The sequence below is a fragment of the Barbus barbus genome, assembly GCF_936440315.1.
Source record: "Barbus barbus genome assembly, chromosome: 22".
In the NCBI taxonomy this organism is placed as follows: domain Eukaryota; kingdom Metazoa; phylum Chordata; class Actinopteri; order Cypriniformes; family Cyprinidae; genus Barbus; species Barbus barbus.
In genome coordinates, this window is record NC_136750.1 from 28,552,353 (window position 1) to 28,573,549 (window position 21,197).

At 36.2% G+C, this 21,197-nt stretch overlaps 1 protein-coding gene across 3 annotated transcripts in view; it reads left to right on the plus strand.

Annotated features, from left to right (window-relative positions):
* LOC306888561 (F-BAR and double SH3 domains protein 2-like) overlaps nt 1–21,197 on the plus strand; it is an 81,688-nt gene that overhangs the window by 27,382 nt on the left and 33,109 nt on the right. For all 3 annotated transcript variants that reach the window (XM_079446939.1, XM_079446940.1, XM_079446941.1), the window contains exons 4-6: nt 18,746–18,825; nt 19,775–19,919; nt 20,018–20,151. In XM_079446939.1, coding sequence (XP_079303065.1) covers nt 18,746–18,825; nt 19,775–19,919; nt 20,018–20,151 — 359 coding nt within the window. The remainder of the gene's footprint in view (nt 1–18,745; nt 18,826–19,774; nt 19,920–20,017; nt 20,152–21,197) is intronic.

Genomic DNA, 21,197 nt, shown 5'->3' on the forward strand with positions numbered 1-21,197 from the left:
TGGCAGTGCATTCTGGGATTGCCGTATATGCAAAGTATACATGCAGTGCTTCCTAAGAATTTGGCCAAAATACGTAATTATGCTTCCTACCTTTTGAAGCAGCTTTTAAAGGAGCAAACCTATAATATAACAAAGAGGTGGAGCAAACCTGGAACTTAAAAAAAGGAACATTTACATAAATCACAATTAAAATGTTTAAAAGACAAATTGCTTTTAGATTTTTCCCCTAATGGTGCATCCTTACCTCATCTTATTCAGTGTTATTTTAGTATCATTGATGTACTATTACAGTTTATTTGTATACATACACACAGTTTATAGATTTATTTATATATATTTAGATATATATGTATATATGTGTGTGTGTGTGTGTGTGTTAAACTAACATCTATTTACTATTTAGAATTTTACTGTAGAATTAATTTTATTTTTAGTTATTTTAGTGCTTCAAGTTGATACTTGATATTGTTTATATAATTTTTAGTAATTTTTATTAGTAGTTTTTATGATATCAGTTTTAGTTAAGTACTTAGTTAAACTGAAAAAAAAAGTCATTGAAATTTTTTTTTGTGTGTATTCATATTTTGAATTTGTTTTTATTTTATGTTTGCATTTTAATTATTAAAGTGATTTAGTTTTTTTGTCATTTTTATTACTTTTTTAAAAATATCTATTTAGCTGTTTTTAATTCTGTCAGTCTTAGTTTTGGTTATTTTAGTACTTTAAGTTAAACTAAACAAAAATGATCAAAAATGAAACAAAAACTACAAAGAGAGCTGCACTCTCTTTCTCTCTCTTCCCTCCATCCCTCTTTTCCCAGCGGACAGATTGGGCTGTAATTAAAGGTTTTAATATTTCCGTCTTTTCACTTTAATCTAGTTATTCTCAGCAGGATTGTGACACTCATCTGTCAGCTGTAATTATCATGCCAACAATCTTTTGTTATTACAGTTGTGCATGCGACACTCATCAGGCCCGTCAGATGTGGCTTTATCTCCACGTTCTGCTAACCGCGGAGAGATCACAAACCAGCCGCAGCCGTTCGTTCAGAAATGCATCTTCGGGAGCAGTGCTGGAATGCACAGCCTTTTCCATCTTTCTCGCCAGCTGAGAGACAATCGGCCTGACATCCGCACTGCAGCTCTCCCCCCTTCACGCGCGCTCCTCCAATCCCCCTCGCTCTCGGCTCCCCTTCCTGGGAAAGTCTCCGGGAAAGGTCTTGCATTTGCATAATCGTCTTTAGTGCCATTGTGGGCGGGCTCTCGGGGAGAGCGGCAGCCTTCACTGGTCGGCTCGGCCACCTGTCCAGAACAAATCAAGCGGCTCTTTGTGCAGCGGCCGGCCCCCTCCCTGCTCGCGCTCACATCCACATGCTAATGAATAAATTGATTAAATATGACTTAGATGGACAAAAGAGAACCATTAGACTGTTAATGAGAGCCCTGAGGATTTATTTGCTCGAGTATCACTATAAATTGCAAAATATTTATGTTTTATTTGTTTGACTAAGTATGTTTCATTAATTGCATTCTTCAACTTAACATTCTAAAATGAAGGATCCTGTATGTGTAGCCACAACTCGGCGCTCAATTTTTTCAAAAAATGACATCAAGATCATTTTTAATATTTCTCAAAGAAGTCTCTTTGGCTCATCAAGGCTGCATGTAGTTGATCAAAATTGATAGTAAAAACACTGAAATATTATTACATACTAAAATAGCTCTTTGCTATTGAAATATATTTTAAAGGGGTCATTTGATGCTTTTTTTAAAGATCAGTATTTTGTGTATTTGGTGTAACAGAATATATTGACATGCTTTAATGTTCAAAAAAAACACATTATTTTTCAAAAACTGTACATTATTGTAGGTCCTCTATGCCCCGTCTCGCTCAAACGCGTCGTTTTCTACAAAGTCCCTCCTTCCGACAAGCGCAGTCTGCTCTGATTGGCCGTTTTTATCATACATTGCAAGTCTGATTCCTTGGAAACCTAATTAGGGATGCAACTATACCATTTTTTCAAATCCGATCCGATCCTGAAAATTCTGAGTATCTGCCGATACCAATCCAATCCGATACCAGCGCAGTTTTTTTTTAATCGATGTAGAATTTCTATACTTCTGTGTCTCTGTGTGTGTTACTCTTTTGTGTGTTAAACACAATCTACTACATATAGATAACGTCGTTTTAATGAAAAATAACAAATGAAAAAATATATAATCATAATCTGACAAAAATACTATTATAAACATGTTTTAATAGTATAATAGTATAACAGCAAAAGATACTCTAGACAAATCATGGGTGCACAATAATTTTATAAAACCTAGTGAAACATTTTTATTTACAATTAAAAGTGAATAAGTGTAGGACTAAATCTGGTGAAATTATACACATCGCTCTTTGAATTGTTGTAAAATACATTCATGAAAAAACAAGCAAATACATTTATATATAAATATAGGCTACTATAAAATTCAAATATATTTATTTTAAATCTTTAGCACAGTAATGAAGGCAGCAACATATGATAGATAGGACAGAACAAGAAAGACTGTTAATAATCTTTCATTGCGCAAAAGTATTATAATATGTAAGGCTCCAATATAGAGCAGCAGAAAGCGCTTATGTGCATCCCGCAGAATGACGCGCTTGAGTCCTCTGAGTCCGTATAGAAACTTTCAAAGTACAAAGAGATATTGATGCGTAGTGTATTAAATCTGTGCGTAAGTTTATTAAGCCTTTTCTTTTAACAGTTTTAAACCCCAGTAACTGCGCTCTTGAAGAGAGTTTGACTGTAGTAACCGAATGTGACACACAGTTTGATCGCTGAATGGAGGATGACAGACAGCCGCGGCGGAGAGAAGAGTTTACCTGAACTTGAATTTAAAGACTTAAATATTCATCTGTACCTCAGATTAAACTATGGAACAGCTTCAGAACACTTGAAATATAGTGCACGAAAACTTTATGGTGCTTTATAATGTTTTTCTGCCTTTCGTGGGGCTCAACAATAACACAAAATAGTATACGCACAATATCGGATTTGGATCGGTCTCGTCTGACCTATACCCGATCCGCAGAGAATGACCGTATCGGAGCCGATACCAATCCTGAGTATCGGAACGATGCATCCCTAAACCTAATAGCATCTCTCCTCAACAAGCTGCATGCTTTGAGGTGTCGTTCATGTTTGCAGTATGTCTGTGTAAGGGAACGAGTCTGTTTGTATGTAGTGTTCTTATACAGCAGACCTTCATGAATATGAAGCATGGTGAGAGAGAGTTACAGTCTGGCTCAGGGACAAACATATGTCAGAAGTCTGCAAACAGTCTGACAGCACATCCTTACAGACCAGCGTTCACGGGAGACAGCATACACGCTCATACGGAGCTGGTCTAAAGACCTGACGTGCTGAAAGGTACAGACAAACCTGCAGACAGGACATGGACTACAGCGGCCTGTTTGCTGCTGACACTAGAGGGGTGTTCACACTGACGCTCATTAAACTGCTGCAGGTCACAGTTTCTGCGCTGCTGGTGTTAGTAGGCGTTCACACCGCTGTATCTGAATATATATGGAGCATGTGAGCACAAAGTGTCTGCACTAGCATTGGAAAGGTAATATTGTTAATATCTATCAAAATAAAAGTATGAAATATGTAAATTAACACTTATTAAATGATATATCACATAGTATAACTGTTCAAAAGTTTGGATATATATATATATATATATATATATATATATATATATATATATGTATATATATATATATATATATATGTATATATATATATATATATATATATGTATATGTATGTATTTACATATGTATGTATTTACATATATATATATATATAGTGTAGAGAGGAAGGAGTGTAGAGAGGGGAAAGGGCAGTAGACAGGTATGTGTATGTATATATGTAAATACAATAAAAAAACAAAAGAATACTTATATTCAGCAAGGACACAATAAATTGATCAAAAGTGACAATAAAGACATTTAACAACTTATTTCTTATCTGAGAGCAAAAAAGATAAAAACATGCTGTTGACTATATAAACTACTATTCTAAAGTTTGCAGTCAGTAAGATGCTTTTGAAAGATATTAATACTTTTTATGTTTTAATGATGCATTAATTAATTGATCAAAAGTGACAGGAAAATCATTTGTAATGCTACAGAAGATCTTTCTATTCATTACACAATTCTGAAAAATAACATATATATTCAGGTTTCCACAAAAATATGAAGCAGCACAACTGTTTTCAGCATTAAAAACCAGAAATAAGCGTTGACCATCAGAAATGTTTCTTGAGCAGCAAATCAGTATATTAGAATAATTTCTGAAGGATCATGTGACACTGAAGACTGGAGTAATGATGCTGAAAATACAGCTTTTTAAAATTACATTACAATAGGAAGCACATATTTGAAATTGTTCAAATATTTCACAATATTACTGTTTTTACTGTATTTTTAATGAAATAAATGCAGCCTTGGTGAGCAGAAGAGATCCGGCCCTAATTACTTCTCAAGGGAAGCAGAAATTCTGTCCTCTAGGGATGAGAGATGTTTTATTTATTTTATTAATGCTCAGCTTCAGCAATGAGGATTATGGCAATGCATTATTAAAGGCACATTAGCAAAAACATCCTCTTTAATTTTATGGGTCAAAATTGTTGACTTCATAAAATGAGTTTGTGAAATGTGATGTTGATGTGAAATTCCTAAGATTATGAAATACATTAATCCCGTTTGCGTCAGTGGGTTTCTCTGTCACAGGTACATACATCTCTCTCGCTCTGATCGATCGTGACTCGGCTTACATCAGCATCGGTGGGTTTTCTAATCCTGCTCGACCCAGTCGACTGCAGCTGACTGCCGGTGAGGAGATGATGTCATAGTTTGGGGTGAAGCCCGTCTCCTCCTGATGGCATCATCAATCACGCTTCAGGGTGGTTCTGACACGACTAGAGGGAAAGTGGAGGAGGAAGTGACTAGAGAGTGATAAAGAGAAATGGACAGACAGACGGACCTCCTGTAGAGTGTGAGAACAAATATAAGGGATTGTGTGTTACCGTGTGTTGTGATGCCCAGCTGACTGTGTGTGTGTGTGTGTGTGTGTGTGTGCATATGTTTGTGTATATCTGAGCAGCAAAGCTGATAATAGCCCTTTTAAAAAGGCCGTAAAACACATTAGGCTCCAGCACAGTGGAGTCAGATGCTCTTCCAGGTACAGAGATGGAGCCAAGTGTGCATCAGTACGTCAGGGAAAGGATGGTTGTGTACTTCTGCATGAGAATCACTTTGCAGCAACTCAAACTTTTTAATTTGCACAGTTTTTGCATGTCCCTAAATGTGATGTGAACATTGATTTTGGTGGTTTTACTCGTTAGTCAGACAGTCTCTTTCTGCCGGTGTTTCTTGGATGGAATAAACAACGCTGTTGGCCTGATTTTACGGCAGTAGTCAAAACTGTATGTTAGACCGTTGTACCTTTAAAGTTGTGCATATGATGAGACCAATGGCTGGCCCCTTTTTCTTCCTCAAATTCATGACAAGCTTCACAGGCTCCATGCTGTTTTCTGCCAAAATAAAATCTCAGTTGTTTAACATTTGACAATGAAGAGATAAATATTAGATATATTAATATTAGTAAATAAATATTAGTCTTGTAATTTTGCAGTTGTACTGTCAATAAAATTATTATTACGTTTTACATATAATTCTTAAATATTTTTTATTTTACTGTGAAATATTACAATTGTCATTTTTTTATCTTTATTTATTGTTTTAATAATAATCATCATAATCAAACAAATATAATAACAACAACAACAATAATAAATTACTATATTTTAATTTTACATATTCTTAAACACTTTATTTATTTTACAATAGCAATATCTATTTTTGTTTACTATTTTTATGTTGTAATATTAAGCAAAATTAAAAGATGATAATAATAATAACTTATTATTATTATTCGAGATTTGTGGCCCTAAAAATAAGCACAGGAAATCTGGAGGGTTTTTTTCTTGTCTTTTTTCCCCCAAATCGCTATTACATTTGATTTTCCTCAAATTATGAAGCCCTACCTGAATGGTGTACTATTTCTTTATGGCGTAAAATTTGTGTGAATACTTTTGTGCTAATGTTTCATTAAAATTATTACCCACAACCCCTCAAGTTTAAGACTTTGATTTCCTTCAGAAAAATGGCATTAGATATGAAAGCCATCGCCAGAATCTTTAAAGCCATGTATATTAAAGTAGCAATTTTAACTACATGCTAAGGGGTCATTTGCGGTAAAGACCCAGGGCAGTGGAACAAAAAATCAGCCACATTTTTTAAAAGTTTAACAACTTTTAACTTTAAGGCTGTGTTTTTATAATGCAGTGTCATGTGCAAAAGTCTCGTCCAGCTCAGATTTACACAGAAAAACAATGGGAAATCAATGCAGTGGAATGCAAAAAATCATTGTGTGTGAACGGCCCCTAACATTTCAAATGCTTACAGTATGTGACAAAGAAGTCCAGACGTAGAATTAAATTGTGGCAGTACTTTCTAATGAGTATGCATTAAGATACAGCTTTAATGCAAACTCAGACTTTTAGTGTGTGTGAATTGGGATTGAATCTATGTTTGTCTATGCAGACGTATCCGTGAGCACTGATGTTGAGGTGCAGGTCGACTGCATTGGTGAAAGATGGGCGGGAAAGGGGCTGTTGCCATAGAAACATGATGGGTCAGAGTTGGGGTGCATGTTGGAGCAGGTCATTCCAAGACTAGATGTCTCAATCAGGGTCTTTCCCGTCCTCGTCGTTTAAAGACTCTCTCCTTCCATAGGAATTTTCCTCACGTAATGCAACACAACACATGCCTTCACCCCACCCGCTGCGTCTTACTGTATTAATCAGAATGACAAGGCGTAAAATGGCCACGATCGATTCTCACACTCCTTTGTGAACAGCGCTGGCACACTTTAATAGTGTTTTAATGCACCATGTCTCCATTAAAACACTGATAATGTGGCAGCGCCGACCCCAAGGACAGATCGCTTCCAACAGGCTGGGTGTGATGTTTAGACGCATGAGCTCGCTGGAGGCGTCCGATAATGTGTGTGGTCTCTCAGATGTTTGCGTTTCGTGTTAATTTTGAGTTTGCGCAGAGGGACTCGACATCTGTGCCAAATCCGAGCGCAATTTCTGTTCCTGCCAGAAAACCAGTGCTGTTTTGGTGTCTGTTTGGACTCAAACCAGAGCGGCTCTTTTTGCAGAGCGATGCGTTTGGGGTTTGCATCTGTCAGAGGAGTCATTAAATCGTGGGCCAAGAGGTCAGAGGTTACGGGGTGAAAGGCGGACCGGTGGTTTGGTCAGTGTCACCCTGGGTCTCCGGACGGATGAGCGCTATATAGACGAGATGAATTAGTCTTCATCACCCCCTGGTATCTAGGCCTTTCTGAACCCCTAATTTGAAGTCATGCTTTTTACTGTGGGCTAAATTTTAACATTGCTATTGGTTATTAAAAGTGGATTTTTTTTTTTACTTAGTTAGCCTAAGTATTATGTTTCAGGGATCTGATACATTTCTAGACATCAGGATAGCATGATTTGAGGATGTATTAACTCAGTCTAGTAAAAAAACACTCTTGCAACTGCATAATATGCTAACAACCAATGAGAAAATATTTAAAACTGCATAGCAATTTTTTATTTGAAATGTCAAGTCTCATTTATTTATGTAGCGCTTACAGGCTGTTTTAAAGCAGCTTTGCATAAATAAAACAGGAAAATAACAATGTTAATGTTGTAAAATGAATCGTTATGAAACAAAAATATAATTTCAGCTAAAGCAGCTATACAAGTGTAGTGTCATCATTCGGCTCAATTTAGTTATTTGCTGATTGCGTATAGTTCAATAAAAGTAAAATCTATGTTTTGTTCTTATTACTAGGGGTGTAAAAATGCACTAATTTGCTGTTGAATCTGTACAGGAAACTGACCTTTTTAAAAGCCTTTTGCTACAAAAAATTGGGGAGTGTAACATTTTTCTTTTTACAAATTTATACTTCTGTTGAGGAAAGATACATTAAATAGCTCAGATGTGACATAAGACATTTGTAAAAAGATTTTTATTTCAAATAATTGTTCGTTCTTCATGCTTTATTGTTCACAAAATAACAAAAAAAAATGAAGCAGAACAACTGTCTGAAGGATCATGTGACACTGAAGACTGGAGTAATGATGCTGAAAATACAGCTTTGATCACAGGAATAAATTACATTTTAACATATATTCAAATACAAAACTGTTAATTTAAATTTAAATAATATTTCAAAATTTTGCTGTATTTTTGATGAACATAAAGACTACTTTTTTTCAAAAACTGTAGTTTAAAGGAGACCTATTATGCTCCATTTTGCAAGATGTAAAATATGTCTCTGATATCCCCAGAGTGTGTATGTGAAGTTTTAGCTCAAAATACCCCACAGGTAATTTTTAGAGCTTGTTAAAATTGCCACTTTTAGTGTATGAGCCAAAACGCTCAGTATTTGAGTATGTTGCTTTAATGCAAATGAGCTGGTGCTTCTGGAGAAGAGGGCGGAGCCTTTGCAAATAAACATTCCCCTATTAGTACAAACCTGTTATCTTTACAGAAAACGTACTCTGTTTGAAAGTCAGTCATCTGATTGTACTGTGCATAATAAATTTGCGTTTGTGAATTATACAGACGGGGAGCACGGCATGCTATCACAAACTTTATAAGTCCCACTCGTAATTATGAGCTCAACAAACTCAAGCGATCGACTCACATTGCTTTCATATGCAACTTTTAACCACCACATTCCTATCATTCATGGGCAGCACCAGTGAAAACAGGCGGAAACAATGGTATCTTTAGCATCATTAGCCTCACAGAGTGCACGAAGCGTTGGTATTGATCCCTACACGTATTGGGGACTTTACCGATTTCTTCCGGGACATTTCCTTAGACAATGAAACTTGACCACAGTGTCCTCAGCGGCTCAGATGAAGGGAATCTATGGAGACTACTATGTTCGTCAGTGCATCCCAAAACACAACACTTGAAATGCCTCTTTGGCGCTGACATTGTATATATCTCCAGCAGCTACAGCAAGTAATCAGTAATGGCGAGTCGGACTGCTGCTTCTCACTCAGGGCTGTGTCACAAATGGACGGGACCTTTTCCCCTCGGTGACGTGAACAGAGGGAGAATCTGAAACGGCTCTTTTGGAGAGACTGTTTATGATTTTTTTATTTTTTTTTAATTATAAAAAAATGAGTGGGTGGATTTTTACCATTATAGGCTGGTTGTTTTCACACACTGCGGTCACACAACTGTTCAAACACCTTATAAGTTATTTTTGCATAATGGGTCCCCTTTAAATAGTTATTTTGAAGTTTACATGTTTTAGTAAGTTTTTTTGTTTAAATATTTTAATCAAGTTACATTTGCATTTTTCAGCTCATTTTTGAAGTTTAAGAATAACAATGTCATATTGTTGAAATTGTATTTTCTGCATGTCCCCATATTGCTTATTCAAGGCAATACCTTCTCGTCTGGACTTTTACTGTTCACCTTTATCCTGGTTCTCACTGACGAGACCCTTGACCCCACGCATGATCCCTCCATATCTCTCCGTATCTCTGTTGTCATCAACACAAGAGAGACAGAGAAAGCAGGAGGAAACGGCTTTCATGAGGAACATGAGAGGAACATGCAGCATATTGCAGGCACGGAGCCCCGGGGTACAAATTACCATCTTACCCTAAGCGTTTCCCTTTCAGCAGCAGCATAAAGCATATGTAGTCCATGAGAGGAGAGTTTGGATGTCAGGACACCGTCCCATTAGAAGAGCTTTGATGTGAATCAGCACACAGGGGAATTGATTCAAAGCCTTGACATGCTCATGCCTCTTATGTTTAATGTCTCTCGCTCGCTCTTTCTCTTTCTTCTCGACAACCCTGCAGCGGGCGGTATGATCAAATCTTGTATTTAGTCTGTTTTATATATTAGGTAATGTATTGCCTCTGTTGCCTGTATTAAACACTGAAACACCATCGAAATAATATTATAGTTTTTATTAATATTTTGAATTAGTTTTTCTTTTCATTTAACGTTTGAGTAACTTTGGTTTGCTTTTTAGTTTTTCTTTTTTTTTTTCTTTTTTTCCTTATAAATATATGTGTGTGTGTGTGTGTGTGTGTGTGTGTGTGTGTGTGTATGTGTGTATATACACGTACTCCAGTATAAACAGAGTACATGCGATAGCAAATCTTGAAAGTGAAACTAAAAAGTAATCGTGCATTTGAAAACAGTTTCAAAGCCCAGCATATTAATAGCTGCTCCCTGATGCCCGCATTTTATTTACAGTACAATTACCCACATTATTATTCATCACCCTTCCAAATAAGGTAATAACAGACCGTTTCATTCTAGGGAGAAATCCTAGGGTTGTAAATGGACATGTAAAACCGTTTCTGGAGAATTTTTGCCCTTACCTAAGCCACATACCTTCTATCTGGATATCAGAGAACAATTACAAATATTGTATCAATGTATTCTATGGCACCTTTAAACTTTATTTGGCGTACTACTTGTGCACAATGCACATTTCTTAATAGTAAGTCTAAGACTTAGTTCACACTGCAGGCTAAAGTGGCCCAAATCCGATTTTTTTCAAATCAGGTCCAGGCCACTTTCATATGTGGTCTTAAATCAGATACATATCCGATGTTTAGTCTTCAGTCTGAATGGCCATGTCGCATTTCATGCAATTTTTACGTCATTGAAATGTGACCGACGTCACAATTCTGCGCTGGAGGAGGCGGGAAGATTAAAATCACAATGGCAGACTTGTGTTATTTAGGCTCCGGTTGCACATTATCTTAAAAATTGCTAAACGCACGTTAACACGAGCAGCATCCATTTTTATTTCCGCAAACAGTGCGCTACGTCTGACGTCACGTCTTCTTCTGCGCATGCGGGTCACTTCATGGCCGTATACGGTTCATACATGAGACTGATGGCAGTCGCATTTAAATGACAATGTGAACAACAGCGCGAAAAAAACGGATTTCAGCAAAAAATCCGATCTGAGCATTAAGACCTGCAGTGTGAACTAAGCCTAAAATGTGTTTTAATGTCACTTTTGATGAGAATTGTATGATCTTTGAATAATATATTCACGATATTTAAAGTGTACCTGAAGTGTACTTGCAATAGTTCTACTTTAGCACAATCAAATATACTAAGCTTATCTTTAATTGTATTTCAGCACTACTTCTGCACAATTAAAATGCATTAATTACTAAATTAGTTGTTCCAATTCCAGTTTAGTATACTAAAAGTACAATTGCAGGGCATTTTATTAAGTACATAAATATGAAAATGTATTTGTAGTATACTTAGCATGAAATAAATGTATTTCAAATACATTTAAGTATATTTATTTTTCACTAGGGGAGTCAAAAACATAAAACTGAAGTTAAGTGCTAATTTTGGCCTTTACGCTATAGAGTCATTTGAGGTCTCACCTGGGGATGCTGTTCTTCCCGCTTTTATTTTCAAAGAAATTAAACGGTTTCATTTTTAAGAAATCTGCACATTTTCAAGAAAATGAAACCTGCATGAGAGATTGATGATCTGTAGGTGTGGTAATTCATGGGCAGCTGCTAGAGAAAGGACTTTTCTATACATCAGACAGTCAAATGATTAAACATGGATATTAGTTGGATATTAACATGTAGTTTTAGTAATGTTGTGTTGTGGGGAGTAGACACGACTGATGTAAACACTTTTCACTGTTGTCTGTGGTGGTTTTTGGTGGTTTGAAGCCTCAGTATATCATACACTTGTGTTCCAAACCGAAAACACTGGAGAAGGCTCTTTTTGATGGAGATGTTATATGATAACTGTCAATATTGTATTACATTTTAGGACCTTTCTGCATTCTACTATATATATATTTATATATATTACTGGCATGCACTACTATTTAAATTGACATACGTTTAATAAAATAAAAATGAATAGGCCTACTTTTGTATTTAAATGTTTGAATATCTTTATTCTATTTTCATTACTGGAAAAAGCTATATATTTATTATTATATCATCATTTAATGACAATAAAAAAACTTAAAAGTGCAAAATGCTAGATTAAGCATTTAGGGGTTAAATTGTGCTTAACTGTCAGGAAAATCACATGCAATTCTTCTATTTCTTTATGCAAAACGTAGGCCTATTTGCTTTCATTTCGGGGTGAAATGATTGAGTGTTTTAATTGTCAACTGTTTTCCAGCGTTGTATAATATTATGTTTGCTCTAGAGAGCTGTTGTTACTGCCTTTGTCAGCAGACTCTTGTTAAGCTTTGAGGGCCGTGGAGTGTTTGGATGGCATCCTAGTTGCATAAAAAGCGCTATATTGTCCAAACTTGTTTGCTATTTAAAATAAACGGTGCTGTACTTTATACAGTCCCAGAGGTCTGTCCAGTCGTTTAGAGTCAGTCAAACTTTACACAGCACATAAATCATTCGCTTTCACAGCTTTCAGCCGGGTGCCAAGCTGCGGTCCGTCCCACCCACCGGACAATGCCACACCAGAACCAGCCGAAAGCCCGTTCACCCCTCAGTCCAGAACCATGGACAACGATGGCACAAATGAACTCCCACTTCACTAAAAGATGGACCTGGACGATGCCGGAAAGGCTAGAGGATGAAGCAGCCGTTTTGGGTGCTTTATCGGAGCTCAAAGGCAGTTCAGTGCCCACTCAATGCCCCTATTGTGCCCCTGTGAGAGGACAGGCCAGGTTGGGCCGGTTCTGGAAACTGACCTTACAATAGAGGGACGCACAAAGAACAGCTTGTGCAGACTGAAGCCTGAAAACCCCGGGCCAACGTGTGTTACACAAACACACACATCAGCACGGACCCTCCAGTGGAACGCGCCGCGCCGTCCCTCCCTCGTGTGATTTATTATTTAGTCCATTTTGTGATTTTTAAGTTTCTATTTCCTCTCTTTGTGATGTTGTGATCTTATTATGACTCTTCTTTTCTCTACGTGGGTGTTTTATTATTTATTTATTTTTTTTAAATAGACTGGTATCTCTATTTCCGCCCTTCTAACAGTCACAATTTTTTAGTTTGTTTTGGTATTTTAGTATTGTTTAAATATTAGGATTATTTATATTGTAGTTTTTTTAATATCATGAATTTGCTTTTTTTGTATTAATATTCTGTTTTAATTTGTTTAAATTTTAGAAATTTGTAGATGCTTTTGTCATCGTTTATTTATTTATTTATTTATTTTTTATATATATATATATATATATATATATATATATATATATATATATATATATATATATATACACACACACACACACAGTTGGTCAAACAAAACTTTACACCTTTCAGAATCTGCAAAATGTTAATTATTTTATATATAGGAGGGATCATACAAAATGCGTTATTGTTTATTTAGTACTGACATGAATAAGATATTTCACATAAAAGATGTTTACATAAACTACATATAGTCTACAAGAGAAAATAATAGTTGAATTTATAAAAATGACCCCGTTCAAAAGTTTACATCCCCTTTATTCTTAATACTGTGTTGTTACCTGAAAGATCCACAGCTGTTTTTTTTGTTTAGTGATAGTTGTTCATGAGTCCCTTGTTTGTCCTGAACAGTTAAACTACCTGCTGTTCTTCAGAAAAGTCCTTCATACGGATCCTTTTTCCATTTCCACCAGATTTTCTGTGCTTTCTCATGCTGTGTGTTTGTGATCTTAACATGGAGTTGTTTTGTGTTTGATGGCAGTTGCACTGGTTAATTTAGCAGTTGATGACAAGAACAGCAGAGCTGGAAGGAGATGTTTATCTCTCGTTCTTTCTCACTTGTTCGATCCCTCACTCAGTTTTGTCTGCGGCGGATATCCTGCCGTTGTGCCAGCCGCTCCAACCTCTGACTGCAAACAGGAAGTGACTGTGTGTGCAGTGGTGGGAGCTTCCTGTTACGACTGGCCTGTGTGCTACCACAGCTATGACCAATAATGGTCTTTCTGACACAGCACCCGTATTCATTAATGCTGGAAAACATCACTGTTGCTGCTATTGCTCATACTTGGACATGAGGCACTGAACAAACCGCAGGCGCTGGGAGTGGTTTGTTGAGGAAAGGTGTGCTGTTACTTTTCTAAGTGATCAGAATTGAGATTTTTAGCTAGTGAATGTGAAAGTCTAGTTTAAGTGTATTGATTTCTAGTGTGTTGATTCATTTATTTGTGTTAATAAAACATTAAAATAACTGTTAATGTTGTAAAATTTGTCAGTTATGAAATGAATTCAGTTAAATTTAAAAGCAGCTTCATAGAAGATATAGTGTCAATATTCCGCTTAATTCAGTTTAAGAAATGTAAAAGTTTAAAAATAAGTTTGGGGTCAGTTTTTTTAGGATTTTTGTTTTTTTTTTCATCAGGGATGCATTATTTTTTTTTTAAGTGACAGTAAAGACATTTATAATGTTACAAAAGATTTCTGTTTCAAATAAATAGCCTACTGTTATTTTAAACTTTCTATTCATCAAAGAATCCTGAGAAATACAATGTTTCCCAGTTTCCACAAAAATATTAGGCAGCACAACTGTTTTCAACATTGATAATAATCAGAAATATTTCTTGTGCAGCAAATCAGCATATTAGAATGATTTCTGAAGGATCATGTGACACTGAAGACTGGAGGAATGATGCTGAAAATTCAGCTTTGATCTCAGGAATAAATTACATTTTAAAATCTGTACAAATAGAAAACACTGTATTTTTAATCAAATAAATGCAGCCTTTCTTACCAGCCCCAAATTTTTTAAAGGTAGTGAACACAGCGAAAGCTTCCCATGGTAGTCATTTCTATAAATAACACAGATCTTAGAGGGTCGAAGTCTACTGTAATGACACATTTGCTCTCTTTGTGTGTCATCTACTAAAATACACATCATGCTCACACCCATATACCACAAACCATTCTTTACAGAGTACCTCCACAAATTGCACTTTACTGCGCTGTACATTTATGGTCTTGCTTTTGGGACAGTTTCCTTTCACTGTCCCTTTGTCTTACTTTTAGACTGTAATGAGAAGAGTTGCTCTTAACTTATCTTGACGCATTGCATCTTCAGATGCCTTAGACGACCTTTAATTAGTGCCCTGAAATGAGATTAGTTGGTTGCTCTCAGCAGGTCAGATGAGGACGTCTCAGAGAGAAGAGTGAGGACTGAAGAAGGCATTAGGAGAGTAATGTTGCAGCACAATGAGCCGAAAACTGCTGATGTTTTGCAAAAATCATGCATCCATTGCTTCTACGGGCAACTTTGACCATTGCATTTTAAAGAGTTCATAGCTTTTGCTTGTTTTTCATTATAGAATAGTTCTAGACTTTTTCTAGCTGTGCTTTTTATTGCAAGAGACTTGCGTAAATGGTCGTAAGAAAATTGTGATATAACGGTCAGCCAATAATAAAGCCAACCTAATTCAGACTCACTTACTATTGCATTTTAAATTTACATAGTTTTGCTTTATTGGATGTTATGTTTGTTACAGTTGAAGTATGTTTTTTAATTAATGTTTCTTTCTCATATTCCATTTAATGTGTAAAGACAACTAAAAGTAGAGAAATAAATTGGTATCAAATTAGCAAGTGCTCCCTGTGGATTTCTGCCAAATGAATGCCTATGGTTTAATGTTGGAAATGAAAGAAATGAAAACAATTATTAGCACTGTAATTTTACCATTGTACTGTAAAATTATGATATATTTATATGATATATGACATATTTTCTTAAATTGATTTTAATTTTACAGTGAAATATTGCAATTGTAATATTTCTTATTTTGTTCATGTTTTTATTTAGTAGTAGTAGTAGTTAGTAAGAAGAACAATACTAATTATGATTGTTATTGTTGTTATTATTATTATTGTATAGTCATATTCAAGTATAATTTTGCAGCCTTAAAAACAAGCACAGCAAACCTGGAAGTTTTTAACTTGCAATTAATATTTTTTGCATTTCTATTTGGTGACACTATAATCCCAGAAATTACTCACTTGTCAATTCATCTTTAAAGCTTATGTGTTTCTGAGATCATATGGCATTTTCATGTGAAATCAGAAAAAATAGAGAGGGTCATTAATGCAGTGATCTCGTGAATTTTCCCATGATCCCTCGTGACCGAATACAGCTCAGCTTTGTGTAGCTGGACCACACCTTATCAGAGTGCCGATTCAAAGCAGTGGTCCACCTTATCTAGACCGAACAGGACGACTGTTCCGGTTGCCATGACAACCGCTCCACCAGGTGTTTATGGAGATGAAGTGCTGTGTTTGCCTGTAATTACCTGAGCTCGACTGCGGAAGTCTCGAATTGACTTCTACGCTTCAGCAGACGCCTGTAGACGACAGTCATCTGGAAGCAACAATCAGCCGAGTCTGAACGCCTCCCTGAACAAAATGCATTCGTTCGCTGAGAATGTATGCATGATGCATGCTGGGGTTGATGCTTGCATGCTTTTCATGCACCAGGTTTGACCCCTTAACTGTGCCATTAGCTGGCATTTCTGTCAGGCTTCAGACATCCAGGCCTTATTTGACAGGATGTTTCTGAATCTTTCACTTGTTTTGTCAGATTTGCCTGATTGCATGTTTAGACTGGCTCATTTTTCCTCATGTTTACATTAGTGGCTCCTGTTTCTTTCATGTGAAATCTTTCTGTTTACCGCAGGCAGACGAATGTGGCTCACTTCTGAAGAAACAGCAGTCGTGTTGTCGATATGTGTCAGTCTTTCTGGTGCCGTTCTTACCAGTTGTTGAGACAGCATGGCATGCACAGTACCCTTTTTTACCCTTTGTTTCTTTATTTTGTGTTGTGGTTGTGTTTGTATTTCTCAGCAAAATATTATCAAAGTCTGCATAAGAAAAAGGATGTTTTAGATTCAACCATTTTTTGAAGTAATTGGAAACAGAAAAGAACAGTTAAGATACTATAAGCCATTTAGTGCAAAGCTATCATATTAATGTTTTTTTTGTTTTGTTTTTTGCTGTTGATGATAATCAATATACAGCTCTATATTTACGTATTTTCTAAAAGGATTTTATTTATTTGTTTTGTTTTGTTTTTGTTTTGTGTTTTTAGTTTTGTTTTTGTTTTGTGTTTTTTGATTTGTTTTGTTTTGTGGGATGATCAAAGGACATAATCAAAAGTTTTTTAGAGTCTTTCTAAATGACTAAATGAACACAACGTAGTTTAATATTTCATAAATATATTTTTATTTGTGTAAACAGCAGCATTTATAAATCTTACTGAACAACACTGTTTGTTGTTTACCTACATCTATTTGACTAAAATCTATGAAAATGTCATGAAGAGAAATGTGGTAATTTTGAACAAATCATCGATTGGTACAAACAAAGTTCACAGAAAGATTTTTTTTTTTCTTTTTAAAGGGTTCAAAAACTAGTCCAAAGATGTAGAAAAATGACATGCAATCATTGTGATTTTCAGTGTTGCTCAAGTTTATATTGCCAGCAAAATCATAGTAAGTATATTGTTAATAATTTTGCACACATTTTTGTTTTAAGCTTCCTTTTCTCTTTGACATTTTTATTCTGACTTGTTCACTTTAAGTGTGAGTGTGTGTGCAGCGGTGATGTGAGTGTTAGAAAAACACGTCCAGTGATTATTTTAATACGCAGAGGGAGTCATGCAGAGGAAGGAAAATAAAAGACGTCAGCCCAGCTGATCTGTAGCGTCCTGTTGAGGGACTAAAGAGGGCAGTCTCTGCCACACCGCCGCCCTCAGCCGAAGAGAACGGCTTCTTTCTTCCGCTTCATTCCCTGCTGCTTACACAAACACATGCCATTCGCTCATCCGCACACATTGTAGATGCTGTTGTTTGGTATCTGGGAATGGGGCAGGTGGGGATGGGACACAATGAAAGCCAGCGGCTAATCGGCCTCACGTAGAGGCGCATCTCTCTCCTCCATTTGCAATATGGCGGAAGAGAGAACATGTTAGGAAGTGAGGCTGCCTTGTTCATTTCACCATATGTCAGGTGGCGTTTGTGCAGTTATGGAAGTGTAATTTCGAGCGGAGGCCTTTCACGTTCCCAGAGGAGAGCTGCAAACTCCCCGCTCTTCATGCCAACAGCAAACATATGTCACAGTCGTTGGAATTTGGGTTGCTTTGTAATGTGTTGTGTGTTTGTGCTTGTGTTAATCCATGATAAATGGCGTTTGATGACAGGGTCATGAGAACACGCATATGGCCTGTTAATTGCTTTGTGTTCATGTTCGAAAAAAAAACAGATCACTGCACACTACAAGCAAAACAGTACAGCAGACATTCACTTCATGAAATGTCTTGTTGACCTTGTTGTTTTCTGTTTGTGTTTGATTGTAAGAATTAACATCTAGCTAAGTTTTTTCGCTTAATATTCATGAATGCATAACTTTTAGATTCAGTTTATATATAGCTTTTATTCAGATGAAATGGTTTGTTGGGATTAGGTAATTTTACCCAAATTTTGGCACACTGTTTTAAATATATTTGTATTTTGCATACTTCCATTACTGGATAGTAATGGATTTGGGATGTAGCATGAGAAACCGAACACATTCAAGCATCTTACGCCGTTTTCTGTTGTTTTTATATTTTTCAGGCCCTGCAGAAGTTGGCAAGTCAGTATTTGAAGAGGGACTGGCCTGGGATCAAACCAGACGACCAGAGGACAGATTACAGGTGAATAAAAAAATCATCTTTCACAAGTTTAAGGTGAAATCATAAGGATCTTGGTGCTTAACGACTGTTGTTGTGTCGTTACAGTGATAGTTTGTGTTTCGTGAATCCTACAACACAGCCATAACTAAGTTTCAGAGTTGTCTAGTGATTAATTTCATTGTAATTTTACTGTCGAAAATAGAAATGTCAAATGTCAATGGGTTTTTTTCCTTCTAAATCAACATCTTAAAGGTGTAGTTCACCCTTTAAATGAAAATGTATCATCATTTACTCGCCCTCGTGTTGTTCCAAACCTGTATGATTGTTTTTTATACTGCTAAACACAAGATATTTTAAAGAATCTTGGTAACCAAACAGTTGCTGGTAGCCAATGACTTTTATAGTATATATATAAAAAAAAAAAAAAAACCTATTGGGACCAGAAACTGTTTTGTTACCCACATTCTTTAAAATATTCAAAAGAAAGAAATTCATACAGGTTTGTAACAACTTACATGTAACGGTGAGGAAATTACAAAAGTTTCATATTTGGGTGAACTATACCTAAAAATGGTCAAATGAAAATTTGGATAGCTGCATGAATTAAATCAAATGGCCGCTTCACTACATTGACTAGGAGCCAATCTATCCAGTTTTTTTCCTTAATTTTTTTTATTAAAATTTTTTTTTAGACCACTATAATAATGCAACAAGTAGGAAATGTTTACTTTACCTTGAGTAAGTTCGTTATGATCATGACTGACCATGTGTGAAGCAAACTTGCAGTTTAGAAGGACAACCTGTGAATAAATTGCCATCTGATTGCAGTCCAAGTTTTGTTGTGAAGGAACTGTGCTAATGTTTTTTTACTGTACATGTAATCAGAAACTGTCTAAATAGGGCTGTTTGCATGGGAATAGCACTCCATAAATAGTGTTTGTAATCAGTAACCATGTTTTTCGTGCTGCAGGAATGTGTATGGAGTGTGGCGGGCTTATCTTGAAGGCACTGTGCAGGTGACCCAGTCTCGACTCAACGTCTGCGAGAACTACAAGAATGAGATTTCAGACCCCGCCAAAACTTTACGCCTCTACAAAGAACAGCAGCTTAAAAAGGTACCAACCTCGGTCCTCGATCCTATGCCCCGTTCCTTCATGTAATTCTCTAACATCCCCTCTCTCTTTCTCTGCTGTCCCATGATGGCCGCCCGCAGTGCATTGAGCAGCTGGGTCGGATCCAGGCAGAGCTCCAGGATTCAGTAAAGGATCTGGCCAAGTCCAAAAAGAAATACTTTGAGCTGGAGCAGATGGCCCAGGCTGTGCGGGAAAAGGCCGACATTGAGTCCAAGTAAGTGAGTCTGGTATTGCAGGTGCAAACAGTCCCAGAGGTGCCCAGATCAGAAACACACACTTCACAAGTGCTTGTCCCATTAATTGAGTCCCATTAATTAATGAATAACCAATACACTCTCAGAAAAAAAAATGTACGAAGCTGTCACTGGGGCGGTACTCTAAGTTACAAAAGCTAATTACTTCTTTGTACCATATTTACCCCTAAATGATAGATATTAGTACTTTAAAGGTGCATGTTAATACTTTAAAAGTGCATATTAGCACCTTTTGAAAAGTCAAGTTACACCTTATCAATGTATGCATTCCCTGGGAATCAAACCCATGACCTTGGTGTTGGTAGCGGTATGCTCTGATGGAATGCCTTTTCCATAAAATGTGCATATCTGAGAATTGTATTATTTTTCACTACAGCTTAAATCCTTTTACATTTATTAACATTGCATTGGGAATCGAACCCACAACCAGAAACATGCTTTGCATTAAAAGGTATGCTTTATCAGATCATATGTTCCCTGGCAATCAAACCCATGACCTTGGTGCTCTGCTGGAATGCTCTGCTGAAATGCTTTTTGCCATCAAAATGTGCATATCTGAGAATTTTAATTTTATTATTTTTCAGTAGAGCTTAAATCATTTTACATAACATTGGGAATCAAACCCATGACCATGGCATTGTAAGCACTGTGCTCTACTGTTTGAGCTTTTTGAGCCTTTTTCATTAAAATGTGCGTATCTTGGCATTTCAATCAAATTATTTTTCAGTAGAGCTTAAATCCTTTTATTTACAGTTACATTTGTGTATTTGCCAAACACTTTTATGCAAAGCAACATGCATTCATATGTTCCCTGGGAATCAAATCTATAACTATGGCAATGCTTGAACCATGCCTAGCGTATAAAAATGTGCATATTTTGGTATTGTATTTTTTTGAATGTTTTGAGTAGACCTCGAATTATTTTGCATATATTTACATTACATTGGGAATCAAACTTATGATTTTGGCATTGCTAACGATTTTTATTAGCTTTTTTAAACTTTTT